Consider the following 13,598-nt stretch of genomic DNA (forward strand, 5'->3'; position numbering starts at 1 on the left):
TTTAAATCTGAAGGCATAATACGTAGGGTTGTGTTACAAAATATAATAAAAAAAATGTATTTGCACCGTACAAAGGATACATTGAAATGCATGCGAAAACACTGCTTTTACAAATTGCATAATTCCAAAGAAAAAAAAAAAAGAAAAAAGCAGGTTCAAGTAAGGGTTTGTTCTGTTGAAAGAACAATTGTCAAAAGCACCCAATGACATATACCCCGATATATATAATTATCTATCTTTTTTCTCTTCATTCACTGGTAGATCGTTGACTGTATCATAAAGGCATTTTTCAACACATCTTCTTGGGAACCAGCCTCTAATGCGAACTCCAGCTTAAAGCAATAAAACAAACACAATGTTAGGGGTTTTATTTACAAATATAAATAAGAGACAAGCATGCACCCCATTGAGCACGTGTGGGCTATCCTTCAACCGATCCCTGCACAGACAAGCATTCACCCCATTGAGCATGTGTGGGCTATCCCTTGACCGATCCCTGAACAGACAAGCATTCACCCCATTGAGCATGTGTGGGCTATCCCTTGACCGATCCCTGCACAGACAAGCATTCACCCCATTGAGCATGTGTGGGCTATCCCTTGACCGATCCCTGAACAGACAAGCATGCACCCCATTGAGCATGTGTGGGCTATCCCTTGACCGATCCTTGTGAAAGGGTCCCAGTAAACCCACTTCCAGTGACTCCTTCATACAGATTCTATGACAGGAATGAGCCGCAATTCCACAGACCAGGATTGCTGATCTAATTTACATAATATGTAAGCATGTTGCTGCCTTGCATTAGGCAAAGAAATGCACCACAAAGTGTTAACCCCACTCACATATTGTCAGTGCTTTGTACTGTATGGTTCCAGAATAAACTGTCTCTGTATCCTAGAAAGACTTAATAACCAAACCAGTGACTGAATCTGGGATACTCTATTGTAAAACATTCAACTAACTGCACTGTAAGTACGACTCAATGAGATGTTAATATATAGATTTACATTAACATTGTATTAGTAGAAAACAAAAATGTTATACTAGTTCAAACAGTTGAACTATTGATTATTTACTATTTAAGTACCTTTTACTTGTTCGTCATCAAGTACTTTGTCTCCATACATCCACCACCTGTGAAATCAAGTCAAAATGTATTAAATATCTTTGGCTTTCATACATGTGCATGCATACACTGGCACAACAATATGGAGATACAGTATTTAGTAATACTAAAATAACAATAACTGCAGTATTAAAGACACCAAAGGGATAATTCAGGTTTCAGTACACAGCACTGAAACAGTCCCCATTGCAATTTCCCAACCTCTTAAATACAGTGAGCCACACATCACTTATTTCAGAATAATTTGAGATTTATTATTGATTTCCTGCTGATAGAATTACCAATGCGTATTCAGCTCTTTTTAAAACAGAGAGGTTTTGAAACGGTGCTAAACACAACACTGAATGATCCACGAAACAGCTTAGGAAGGGGTGTGAATAAGGTGGTAAATATATCAAGGGGTGATGACTAGGCTTACTTTAGCCCCCTGGTGGCAAAGATCATCTCTCCTTTGCGCAGTTTGATTCTAGGCTCTTCTGTGCAGGGCGTTGTAAAGAACGTTTTCACACCTTTGTTTAAAGGGCAACAAGCACCACTGTAATCCTCTATTACACGGTACTGTACCTGTCACAGAAACAACAATGTTAAACTCTTACTGCTCAAAGTGGGTGTTTTCTTAAGACCACAATTTCACTCTTTGATCTAAGATGAATTTGATTCCAGATTAGTTCTACTCAAACATTTGAATCCACAGACTCTTGTTAAAACATTTTAATCTTTGCTACATTAAACATTTGCCAGTATAGTGCCTGTAGGCAGATAGTGATAGCTTATAAACACAGACTTTGATACACGACTAAGATTTAACCTATTGCACATGCATTGATTGCCCTCTGCTGTTCAGATTAAGTCAATGATGGACTTACACTTCTAACTCTCTTATCAGCTTTCTGCTTCAGCTGCTCAATCTGCAAATAACAAAAGGAAAAGTATATGTCAGCTCTTTGACAACTTTAAATATGTAATACTTCAGACACTGAACAGCTATATAGAAAAATAATGATAGTGTCAGGTGTGACTCATTCACACTAGCGTGCAGTAGGTTGATTGTCATACAAATAGCATTATATATATATATATATATATATATATATATATATATATATATATATATATACACACACACACACACACACACATATACACACACATATATATATATTTTATTATATATATATAATAAAACATAATATGGTCTTAAAATAAACAGAAACCAAAATAAAGCGCCAGCTTGAGGTAAACTCAAAATCACATCTCCACAGCTTGAAAGAATGGTTTTAGCCTTATCTCTGCTGAAAATTAAAACCTACAAACTAAAGAAATAATTACAGAAATGTTACCGGTTGTGCAGTGCATTTACTTGAACAAGAGTTATTGTATTTCTTGCTCTTATTGTATTACTTGTATTGTAACGCTTGAAATGTTTTTGCCTACGATTGTAAGTCGCCCTGGATAAGGGCGTCTGCTAAGAAATAAATAATAATAATAATAATAATAATAATTGCCATATGAAGGCAAAAAGGTATGAAAAAAATGCATATCATTATGTTTTAACTATGATGTTTATTTTCCATAGCAGCAAAATATCTTTTTCAGGTCCAAACAGGTTAAGTAGCCACTTTGAATAGTGAAGGCCCCCAGTTTTTTAAAAACTGATACATTGCAGAATGTTCATGAGATTGACAACCTTCAACTTTTGGATTGCTGAATTAACTCACAATGACAGAATGAAAACATGCAATGTTATGTAAAACTCATCACTGAATAAAATACTTTTCCAAAAATAGCCAATGAACACTTTATGAATTCTATTGATTAGATCCAACTGATAGCATCTTCTTTGATGCAGGGCGTTTGCGCTCATGGTTAAAGAGGGTGAATTGCAGGGCATTTGCACTCACTGTTAAAGTGTACTGGTCACATTTTTCTTGAACAGGCCACTCTATGCCATCTCCTTCTGGAATCCCAGACCAGGTAAACACCTGCTTAAAGTTCTCCCATTTACTTCCCAGGTCGTACGGAAAAATAAATTCTTCTCCTATTTGGTAATATTGTATTCTGTCTTTGGCCTGTGGATACATTTCATAGATAGTGTTATTTATAGAACAGTGCCTCAACACATCAGAATATAAATAAAAACAATTACAGTTTACAAATGTCCTACGTTTGTCATTTCTGCGAAAGCACATTTTGTGATTTCCAGTACAAAGCATTAAATAGGACCAAATACCTCACAAACACATACAAAAATAAAAATTATGTTTGGAATACATTTTACCTTTTCCTCAATCCAAACTTCAATTGAAGTTCTGTTTCTTAAGATCACTTTCATCTGTAGACAATAATTAATTATTTGGAAAGCAATTAAACAAAAGCAGTAGAATGCACACCTTCAGGAGAATTTGTGCATGTTAATCACACGTTGTGCATTAATAATGAGGCGCTAAGTAAACAGATTATAGTGCTCCATATACTGCGGTATACAGTGGGATTTTGGACAGGGTAGTATACAAGAGTACACAAGGACTAAGGATGCTCAAACATGCATGGGGTAAGCATAATATTCTAAAAACTAGTGTATAAATATAAAGTTTCACACAGCAGAATGTAATAAGTACATATGGACATCTATATTTACAGTTTGATGTGTCTCTTGTTTTACTTAATTAGCATGTTCTATTAACAAAGAGGGTTTAGCTAACACCCTGTTTCAATGACTTGGCCTCATTTCAATTTGTGGTTACAAATCTACTGTACCTGAATGAAAAACAGCATTCCGACTGCTATGGTTGTGCCAAGTGCCAACCCTAAGGCAAACAGAGACATGGCAAAAGCAGAAACCCCAAAGGGAATAATGGGGCGTTGATCTCTTTTAACAGCGCTCATATCAATCTTTACAGAGCTCCACCCAAAAGATATCTGCAAGTTAAACATAAAAAACAATTGCCAAAAATTGGTGTAAAGAGAAAACAACTTTTATATATATATATATATATATACATGCACACACACACACACACTGGTGCAAGGAATCTAGCATGTTAATCTAGATAATCCCTTTCTGTACTTGTGTCTTGAATCTTTTTTTCATTTCAGTTTACACAGGTCAGATGCAGGTCAAAGTTCATCACGGAGATTCAAACTCATAGCAGAAATGCATATTAGTAATGGAAATATGACTGCTTACCCGGTCGTAAAGCTGCGTGTACATAGTCATAATGAAAATAATAGCAGCATGGATGCAGCCAAGGGGGGCCAAAATCAGAAAGCTGGTGAAGTAAGCATGGTTCTGGTGGCCACAGCAGTTATTGATCCATGGACAGTGATGGTCCATCTTCATTACACACCTAAACATTCAAGAGAATAGTCGTTTTAGAAACCCTATAGTCTTGGAACTCACTCAGGAAATTCACAGGATTGGGTGCGGATACGGATATTAAGAAACTACAGTAACTGAAAACACTCAAGGTGAATGGGGGTGGGGGGGAGGGTACAACTAGTCCCCCATTAAGATTATACTGAGTATATCATTTATATATTTCTAATTGATAATTATGCCTTTTCTATTGGTTTTTAAATTATGCAACTACAGTATCATACTGAGTGTGCACTTTGAAGTGTGTTGTGCATATAATCTGAGCAAAACAGAACACACAGTACTTGTAAGACTGATTTAACAGACCCTGACTGGCATTCACCTTGAACGACCTAATGTTAAGCTTAAGTAAGGTGGTACAGAATTAGTACTCATCAGGATCTGTGTACCCAGCTCTGAATGCTAATGGAAAGAAAAACTGATACTTATGACATTGATAAATCTGAATAATTGTATTTATAATTCTGTATTTAAAATGAAGTAAAACTAGGAATGTGGTATATACATAGAAAGCCAATATTACAACAGCATAACTCCAACTCTAAGATGACCTGCACTGATTGAAAGAAATGCCAGCTCATGTATATGTACCTGTTACACTTGCGGCAGTGGTGTGACCGTGGTGCCTTGAATCCCTGGCACACTCTACAGTACTGCAGGCACATGCAGTCCTTTGAGCTTTCCTGTTTAAAAAAAGAGGCAGAACAGCACGGTTAAGACTTCAGGTGTTTTAAGATTAGGTTTGTGAAACTAGTTATGACAGATTTATTTACAAACACCCTCATAATCCTGAGCAGACATGGGTAAATAGTTAAATACCCCGATTTTAAAAGATCGTAATCACAGAAATTAAACTTGATAATAACCCTTGTGATTTAAGGGCTTGACTTCATGTTGACTGAATTTAAATGGGTTGAAAAATACACAAACTAAGCCTTTCAAATCCTATGTTTGGCTTTTGAACCACTGTGATTAGGAACATGCAGCTTTTGTGTTCTGGGAATTTGATCCATTTAATTATTTAAATATTTTACTCTGCGTTTGATGGATTAACATTAGGAGTGACAAATAAGATTACTAGGGTTGAAAATGTTTTCCTATTTTATATTATCATTTACACACACACTCATCCTGTGGGTGTCCCCAAGCGTGTATTAAACTGTATGCATCTAGTTACTTTATACACACTTAAAAATGAAAATATATATTTTATATGTTTTGAAAAAGTTACCACTCCTTTTAAAAAAAAAACAAAAAACATTGATCCCAGTGTTTGTTAGCATATCTTGGTTCCTTAAATTGTGTAAATGTGTTGAAACAACTTCAAAGATCAGTAACAAGCATATATATATTATATATATATATATATATATACACACACACATTATATATATATATATATACAGTATATCTATCTATCTATCTATCTATCTATATATATATCTATATAGATATATATATAAGAAAAAAGAAAAGGATATTTCAGGTACTTAAAAAGGTGGAATAATTGATTACAAATCAATTTTTTTCTTTTTTCTTATTGATCATTTTGGTACACAGCAGTTTTCCTTTTTCTCAAACTTTATATATATATATATCTATATATATATCTATATATAGATATATATATATATTTTTATGATGGATCTCAAATGGTTTAACTCCACTGAATAAAATACAACATTATCTGCCATGTGCTACATTGTGGTTACATCGTTAACATAGCCCCACGTCTGATCTTTAAGTATCCCTGTTAATTTCATTCGAATTTTTCCAGGAATATGTTCCAGCTATTTCAAATTTGCTTAAAATACGGGAATATAAAATTAAGACCCCCACGTTTCCAATCCCATCCACTCTTACCGGTTTCCACCCCAGAGGAATGTACCCAGGACCAACAAACATTGCATTGAAGTAGTTGTAAAGAATAAGAACAGTCCAGTTTATCAACATAATGAAATTAATGCTTCCCCCGGTGGTGTCCAAAGGCCAGTACCAAAGCACAGAGTCTAGAACGGCCATAGTTGAGCATACTGCTATCACCGTAAGGGCTATAAGTGGTCCCCAATGGCACACTCTCTTCAGTTCTTGAAGATTTTCAAATCTGATAAGTGAAGATAGTACGTTCATTTTTATTGTTATCGAATAAATAAAAAAAAAACTGGGTAAAATCAGTTTTTCTTTTAGGGACCAAGGGACGGTTGCTGTATTTTTCCCCACAAGATTGAAGCTGTAGCATAAGAAGTTATGTGACAAGGTTGTCCTTCAGTGCATCCCAATACAAAATGCTTAAGCATCTTTTGGATCAAAATTTCTTCTTCAAAATGCGTACAATCTTGGTTTACTTATGTCAGAGGAATATGTCCCATCTAGGAGGAAGACAAAAAAAAAAAAAAGTTAATGTCTGACAAACAGATCGGTCTGATCATAGCTATTTCTGGTAATCCAATGTGAAAGCCAAATTCTGGTAAAACATTAGAAACTACTACAACAGATAGATTTGCCTTGTGACCTTGTCAAAACTGTATTTAAAATTAGACGACATCTCTAATTCGAACAGGTACACTTTCTGGAGGGGTTGGTGTTTTTTTCCCCCTGTGCAAGCTGGTTTGGGTAGACTCGAAGCGAAAATATTGTAGTATCTAGTTTGTACCGAATCAACCGTAGTATGTGACATGTCTACAGTCAATAACAAGCCTAGAACACAAATTACAAACCCCTGGTTTGTGTACATTTTCAATTCAGCAACAATAAACAAACAAACGAGTTCTAAAGGAACTGACACAACGCTGTTGGATTGTCAGTATTGCTTCAGCTGCTCTATAGAAAGCCAGTAACATTTCCATATGTTAACCACACCTTTCTGATATTGTACATTTAAGACAGAATGCCATTTAAAAAAAAAAATGTATTTAAATATGAACAGCAAGATTGCTCGACATTTAATCTCAAACAATAATATTAAATGAAATGGTTCACAGTCTTTGTCCACAAGAACCAATCAATTTGCCTGTATATATGTCAACACTATGTATGACAAAATAATAACAATAATAATAATCGTAAAATTGTGGATATTCTTGTCGAGAGAAGAAAGGTTTATATAATTTGATCATTTTATTCGTCTTATTTTTACTTGAATTATTATAATGCTTTTTTGTGAAGTTGTATTCCCGGACCTTAGTCAATCCTTCCTTGTTCTTATCCTGACTGTTCTTGAGGAAGAAGCCATTACCAAACTGAAGTCCAACGCTGACCAATGGTTATATAAATCCTTGCGCTGACCAGGAAATGCAACGACTGTACACACTCAAAAAAAAATAAAATAATAATAATAATAATAATAATAACTAAAAACGAACCAGTAAAATACAAATACGTTCTGTTAATTTACAAAAAAAAACAAAAAAACAAAAAAAAACACCGTTCTCCAACACCAATATATCAATGCCGGTAAATAATTATTACCTTTTTTTCTGTGAAACACAAACTGTTTATTTAAATTCGACCCACCTCCTCTGGTTGTGGCTGGTACTTCCCGTAGGTGCCCCAGCCAACTAAAACCAATCATATTACTCACGCGAAAATATTCTGATATATGTTTTAAAATTAATATAAAGCATTTTTAAAAAAATACATGTTTTCTTTATAATTCACATGTAGTTTGCAAATACATTTTCATTTTGTCAGTGGGTTTGCTACTTTATTCAGTGGACCCTTAGTAAGAGTTCCAGTTTCACATCGGACGAGAATTGTGGTGTACCTATCAGGAAGTGACGGTGACAAGTACTGTCACAGAAGTAAATTCTGGATTCGTTCTTATTTATTTAATCTTGAGATTAAAAACAAACAAACAAACAAACAAACAAAAAAATGTCATCTGATTTTGAGACATACGAGCAGGATTTCGGGACCCTGACAGCTGAAATAACGAGCAGGATTGTAAAGATTCCTAAATTGGCTGGAGGTAAGGGAGCAGGGGGCATTGACTTGTTATTCAACAACAACAACAATACAGCTGAACATCTGCGCAACCAAAATTATAATTATCGCAAAAAACAAGGTTATAAGCGAAACGTGAGTTGGCAGTGCATGTGTGTACGAATTGATGGTTAAGACAGAACTGGAAACTCTGATCGTGAGTTTAAACATAAAAAAACAAGCTGTATGTGTCTTTAAAATAACACAGTAATAAGCAAATGTAGAACGATAATGCTGTAGTACACGCAGGTATGTATTCACGTCCTCCCTTGTTGGTTGGTGTTATTGATGATTACAGATCACATAACGCCTTATCCATTTAATGGAGTTCTGTTTGAGCTCTTTCTATTCATTTCACAGCTTTACTTTTGCTGTACAGCTGCTGAACTAGTCGTGCTTGTAACTCTGTTTAGGCTGCTGTCTAACTCAGCAGGGTGGTGTAAGACTGCAACAGTTTTAGGAGAACAAGTGAGCCGGTAAATTTCTGTATCACCAGATACAATACATTAAACCATTCTGAAGATACCTGTGCTGTATGTCCAGTTACACAACTGAGACAGTGTAGCCCTTCAGTCTTTTAAGAGGCATGTGTTTTATTAACTAAGCCCAATCATAAAATAATAGAACTGTCAGGATCATGTTGTAATTGTACAGGAAGTACAGTAAGGCATCCAGGTTGCTGCAAGGTGACTGGACAATGCAATTGACATTTCTATAGGGGCTTTCATCACACAGAGACAGACACACACACATAATGAATGAACAATTAAACCATTAAATTAAAAGCAGTCTAATACAAAATGTAATCAAACACTGTGGTATGTGGTGTGCCATGGAGTATCATTCTGAGAGCTCTATTACTTTTTTTTTTTTTTTTTTTAACTGCTATACCATTTTACAAGACTGAAAACAGTGTTAATTCAAAGCCTTTACAGTCAGGTTTTGAATTTGTCCACAGTCTGCTCTGATGGAAATGACCCAGAAGGTAATGCATTTCTGTTTATTGCACTCATGCTGTTCATATGTGTATAGAATCCAGATTAGTGTTACTCATTTGAAAATGTCTGAGTTTGTGAAACCCACAAAGCATGAACCACTGAGATCTGTAGGCCAATGTGATAAAAGACCAACCAGCAAATTGCAGTATTTAGAGGTCAAAAGTGCTATTGAAACAAAGCTAACTAGAGACCTCACGAAATTCAACGTGGTGTGTTACACATATTCAGTGATAGGGAATCTTGGACGCTAGACACATTTTGTACACCAAATAAGTAATCATGTCCTATGGAAAATAAATATTTTTATAGTGTGCACATCAATCAGTATGTTTCCAATTAACTTTGTTTAAACTTACGGGCCTGATTTCTAAAGCTTGCTAACTTATGTTGGGTAGCCTAAATGTTTGATAATAAAGCTCTGGATTTTTGCAGACTTCCCCATTTTCTCATAACCTATTTGATCTGCTGTTTATTTGGAGATTTTAAGCTCATTTAGTTTATTATCAATCTTTTTTTTAAAACAGGTAAGGGGCACTTTCAGCAGTATGCTTGAATCACCCATCCATTTTGTCCAATAGTGGGGGATTAAAAAATGTGGGTTCAAAAAGTGATCAAATCTCATACCTTGTTGGGCATAAATGCTGTCCAAAGTTAAACCCCACCTTTCCCAAGGCTGGGTGATATTACAGCATAGAGGGGTTGGGGAAACAAAACAGGCTAACCCAACACTTCTCAGGCAAGTATGTATGGTAATGCCTCTACACCAGTGTGGTTTACTTTGATTTATGGATTACTGAAGCTATTGTTGTAATACTGTAAATTAAAGTAAAGCTACTGATTTCACTACTGTTTAAAAGCATGTTACGGTTATGCATGCCATTCTGCAGGGTTTGTTAATGTCATTGGCTTTTATGTCACAGTATAAAGAGTGCAGATTTTGTTCTGAGATTTACACTAATAACAGATTTAGCTGATACTAAACTATGTGTGCCTGTTGAAGCAGGGATGCCAATGTAGGTGAATGATAAAGTTCCTTGATGTTTATGGGCTATGGGGGCTATGACTGTTTTATGATTGAAGAGCATGTTCAGTTGCTGCAGAATACAGCAATCAATCTAGAGATTAATAGTTAATTGTCTTTTTTTTCAGATGAGAAAAAGAACATGGTTGTAAGTGTTGAGAAGCAGCTAGAAGAAGCCAGAGAGCTAGTATGTATTTGAACTACTTTGAGATGCATTCACTGTGCAACTGAAACCATAAAAGTTAAAGAGAAATAGTTCAGTTTCATGACTGTAAAAACATACAGACAGTGTTTGTAATAAGTTACTGTACAAGACATGTTCAGCCCTTCCTGAACTCAGTTTAATTAGGAATGCCACACACATTTCATTTAAAAGTACATGTATTTTCTTATTTCTCTGAAATGCCTATACAATTCACTGCAATTCAATAAAGATTTTCCTCTGTTTAAATCTTCCAGCTGGAGCAGATGGACCTTGAGGTGCGGGAGATCCCAGTCCAGAGTCGAGGCATGCACAGCACCAGGCTTAAGAGCTACAAACAGGAGCTGGAGAAACTTGAGAAGGATTTTGTGAGTCCCTTGTGTATTTGTGCCTGCTTAATCATAACAACCTTAGGTACCATATTTAGTGATGAATTATTTCATGCCAGTATTACTCCTGTACCACCACTAGATGTTACTGTTTAGTTATATATGATATGATATGTATATTCCAACGTAGTCAACCCATTGCACATTGAAATACACACAAGTGTCTTGTCATTTCTTCATCTAGGTTAACCTCTCAGCTCCTCTGTTGCACCCGAGCCATATCAGTGTATTTTGTACAATACCTTCAAAATAAATAACAAACAGCCACTTTTCAAACCGAGCATCAGCGTGCATTTTAAAAAATGTCGATTTTGTGAAACTGAGCACCACAAGTTTTTCCACTAGCTAAGGTTAGCAGCCTGTTCAGATTTCTCTTGGGCTGACGTAGCAGAAATGCTTTATTTCTGCATACAGGATCTTTATTTGTTACAATGGTGCAACTAGATCCTGTATAACATGTGCACAACAAAATGAGAGCTGTGTAGAAACTGAACACAATGAACATAAGACATTGTCTGCTTTTTAGAACTCTCTAAATGTCAGTGGTCAGCAGACCTGGGCTTAACTGCACTTGTAATTGTGTAATTTGTAATCCATTGCAATTACAATGCCATTATAAATGTAGTTGAACAGTGGCACTGTGTAATTTGTAATCCATTGCAATTACAATGCCATTATAAATGTAGTTGAACAGTGGCACTGTGTAATTTGTAATCCATTGCAATTACAATGCCATTATAAATGTAGTTGAACAGTGGCACTGTGTAATTGTAGTTGTAATTGTAATTATAACATATAATTGATTAATTACAGTTCAATTACACACGTTTCCAAGTTTAGTCATCCACAATTTCATGTGGTGTTTTACATTGAGCGATCATTATTATCATATTTTCAGACCTTTTAGTGACCTCATTTACTTGAAAAAATAAAAGTAACGTAGCATGTTTCTGATTTGTCCCTGTGGTTATTTAGAATAAAGAGTAAGCATGTTAGAGTAAACATGTTAATGTGTATAGTTGTGTTTGTTACTTTTTTGTATACATGTTATATATATATATATATATATATATATATATATATATATATATATATATATATATATATATATATATATATATATATATAATATATATATATATATATATTTGTGATCAAATGTTTATTGGGGACAATACAAAAACATATAATTTTTAAATACAATACAATAATTCCCCAAGTTTTACATTAGCCCTCCCCCCTCCCCAAACCACCCTCCACAAAAACCACCCCCCACAAAGGATCTCCCTAACTAATATCAGTGTGATAAAACTGAAGAAGGATTAATCAAAGATCTAATGGAGTCTGCAGCCGATCTCCAGGCCTGCCGTCTGTAATTATAATTGAATTACTGCAGCATAATTGGAACTGAACAAAAATATCTAATTGACCCCAGGTCCGATGGTCAGTCTGTAATCTCTGTGAGCCTGCCTGACCTGGATTTCTGGCTAAACAATATTGGGTTTTAAATACAGAGATTGGCTTTACCATCATTCTGGACCAGTAGCACATCAAATGTAGTAAATGCATAGCTAGGAAAATGATCCACCCCTTTTTAAATGAATTGCATGTAACATGCATGTACCATTGTAAAATTACAATGTTGGCTGAACGCAGCATGTTTCTGGAGGAGTAGAAATCTGGCATGGGAAGAGTTAAGGGAACTGTCCCTAATTTCAAGCCTTGCATATAAGAGTTTTTTTTATTTTTTTCTGGTTCACAGACATGTGACAAATGAGCTGATAGGTTCCAGCGTCTCATTTCTGTGTCCTAGACACAATTGTTTTGATAGCTTTATTTTATTTTGACAGTTAAACAGAACCCTTACTTAACTTATCCATGGAGCTCCTGACAAGAGATTGCCAACTTTCCAGGCACACTGCAATTTTAAATGAAAACCGCTGTTTAAATCCAAGGAGAAACTGACACGGCCTTAAAGCTTAGTGACAGCTCCACTCTGTAGCCACATTCTAGGAATATGCAGATGACATAATATTAATAAATAGTTTGGGCGACATAAATTGCTGACTGTGTAACAAGAGCTTGCAATAAAACTACTGTAAAAAACCCATTAACCCTTTATATCTTATATACTACCCTCTTAAGTGCAGGAATTGGGATACAGTATGTATTGTATGCACAGGGTTTAGATACTGCTTATACTATTATTGTTTTAAGTTACTGATGTTTATGGAGTACATTTGTTATTTTAATGCAACACCTGAATATGACTGACAAACCAGGGGACATTGGTAGATAATGGCCCCCCAAATGTACCAGATCTACAGTAAATATCAATCTCTTAAGATTAGTTAGTAATTTAGTTGCAGTTTCTATGTTATTTTGGTAATACTACATGTATGTCAATGTATTTTGTTCACATCAAATGTATTTAAGTTTTTTTTGTAAAAAGGTGAAATAATAGCTTTTATATATATTTTGCACACTAATGGTAGCCTTGCTTGC

At 35.1% G+C, this 13,598-nt stretch overlaps 2 protein-coding genes across 12 annotated transcripts in view; one reads left to right on the top strand and one right to left on the bottom strand.

Moving 5' to 3' along the window:
• Window positions 1-5: 5 nt before the first annotated feature.
• zdhhc6 (zinc finger DHHC-type palmitoyltransferase 6) lies at window positions 6-8,156 on the bottom strand. 3 transcript variants are annotated; one of them, XM_034031354.3, is made up of 11 exons: window positions 8,016-8,156; window positions 6,366-6,871; window positions 5,094-5,185; window positions 4,314-4,473; window positions 3,884-4,045; window positions 3,405-3,458; window positions 3,028-3,195; window positions 1,993-2,034; window positions 1,545-1,690; window positions 1,088-1,134; window positions 6-332 (listed from the first exon to the last, which is right to left on the bottom strand). In XM_034031354.3, exons 2-11 carry the CDS (start codon window positions 6,630-6,632, stop codon window positions 229-231), a joined length of 1,242 nt encoding a protein of 413 aa, XP_033887245.2. In that variant the 5' UTR covers window positions 6,633-6,871; window positions 8,016-8,156; the 3' UTR covers window positions 6-228. The 3 variants fall into 3 exon arrangements, with proteins under 3 accessions (XP_033887245.2, XP_058841280.1, XP_033887244.2); XM_058985297.1 differs by having other exon boundaries at window positions 7,971-8,103; XM_034031353.3 differs by lacking the exon at window positions 8,016-8,156 and adding an exon at window positions 7,682-7,952.
• An 86-nt stretch (window positions 8,157-8,242) lies between these two features.
• vti1a (vesicle transport through interaction with t-SNAREs 1A) overlaps window positions 8,243-13,598 on the top strand; it is a 104,738-nt gene continuing 99,382 nt past the window's right edge. For 5 of the 9 annotated variants that reach the window (XM_034031362.3, XM_034031357.3, XM_034031358.3 and 2 more), the window contains exons 1-4: window positions 8,243-8,469; window positions 9,442-9,468; window positions 10,631-10,689; window positions 10,962-11,072. In XM_034031362.3, coding sequence (XP_033887253.2) covers window positions 8,376-8,469; window positions 9,442-9,468; window positions 10,631-10,689; window positions 10,962-11,072 — 291 coding nt within the window. In that variant the 5' untranslated portion in view covers window positions 8,243-8,375. The remainder of the gene's footprint in view (window positions 8,470-9,441; window positions 9,469-10,630; window positions 10,690-10,961; window positions 11,073-13,598) is intronic. The other 4 variants (XM_034031363.3, XM_034031359.3, XM_034031364.3 and 1 more) reach the window with 1 other exon arrangement.

This window comes from Acipenser ruthenus, chromosome 13, assembly GCF_902713425.1.
Source record: "Acipenser ruthenus chromosome 13, fAciRut3.2 maternal haplotype, whole genome shotgun sequence".
Classification (NCBI taxonomy): Eukaryota; Metazoa; Chordata; class Actinopteri; order Acipenseriformes; family Acipenseridae; genus Acipenser; species Acipenser ruthenus.

Excerpts from the sequence above, each read along its gene's own strand:
- zdhhc6 (XM_034031354.3), bottom strand. The coding sequence starts at position 6,632 with ATGAACGTACTATCTTCACTTATCAGATTTGAAAATCTTCAAGAACTG. Across the intron at positions 4,046-4,313 it reads ACACGCAGCTTTACGACCGG|ATATCTTTTGGGTGGAGCTC; the intron begins GTAAGCAGTCAT and ends TTTAACTTGCAG. Across the intron at positions 3,459-3,883 it reads GAATGCTGTTTTTCATTCAG|ATGAAAGTGATCTTAAGAAA; the intron begins GTACAGTAGATT and ends TATTGTCTACAG.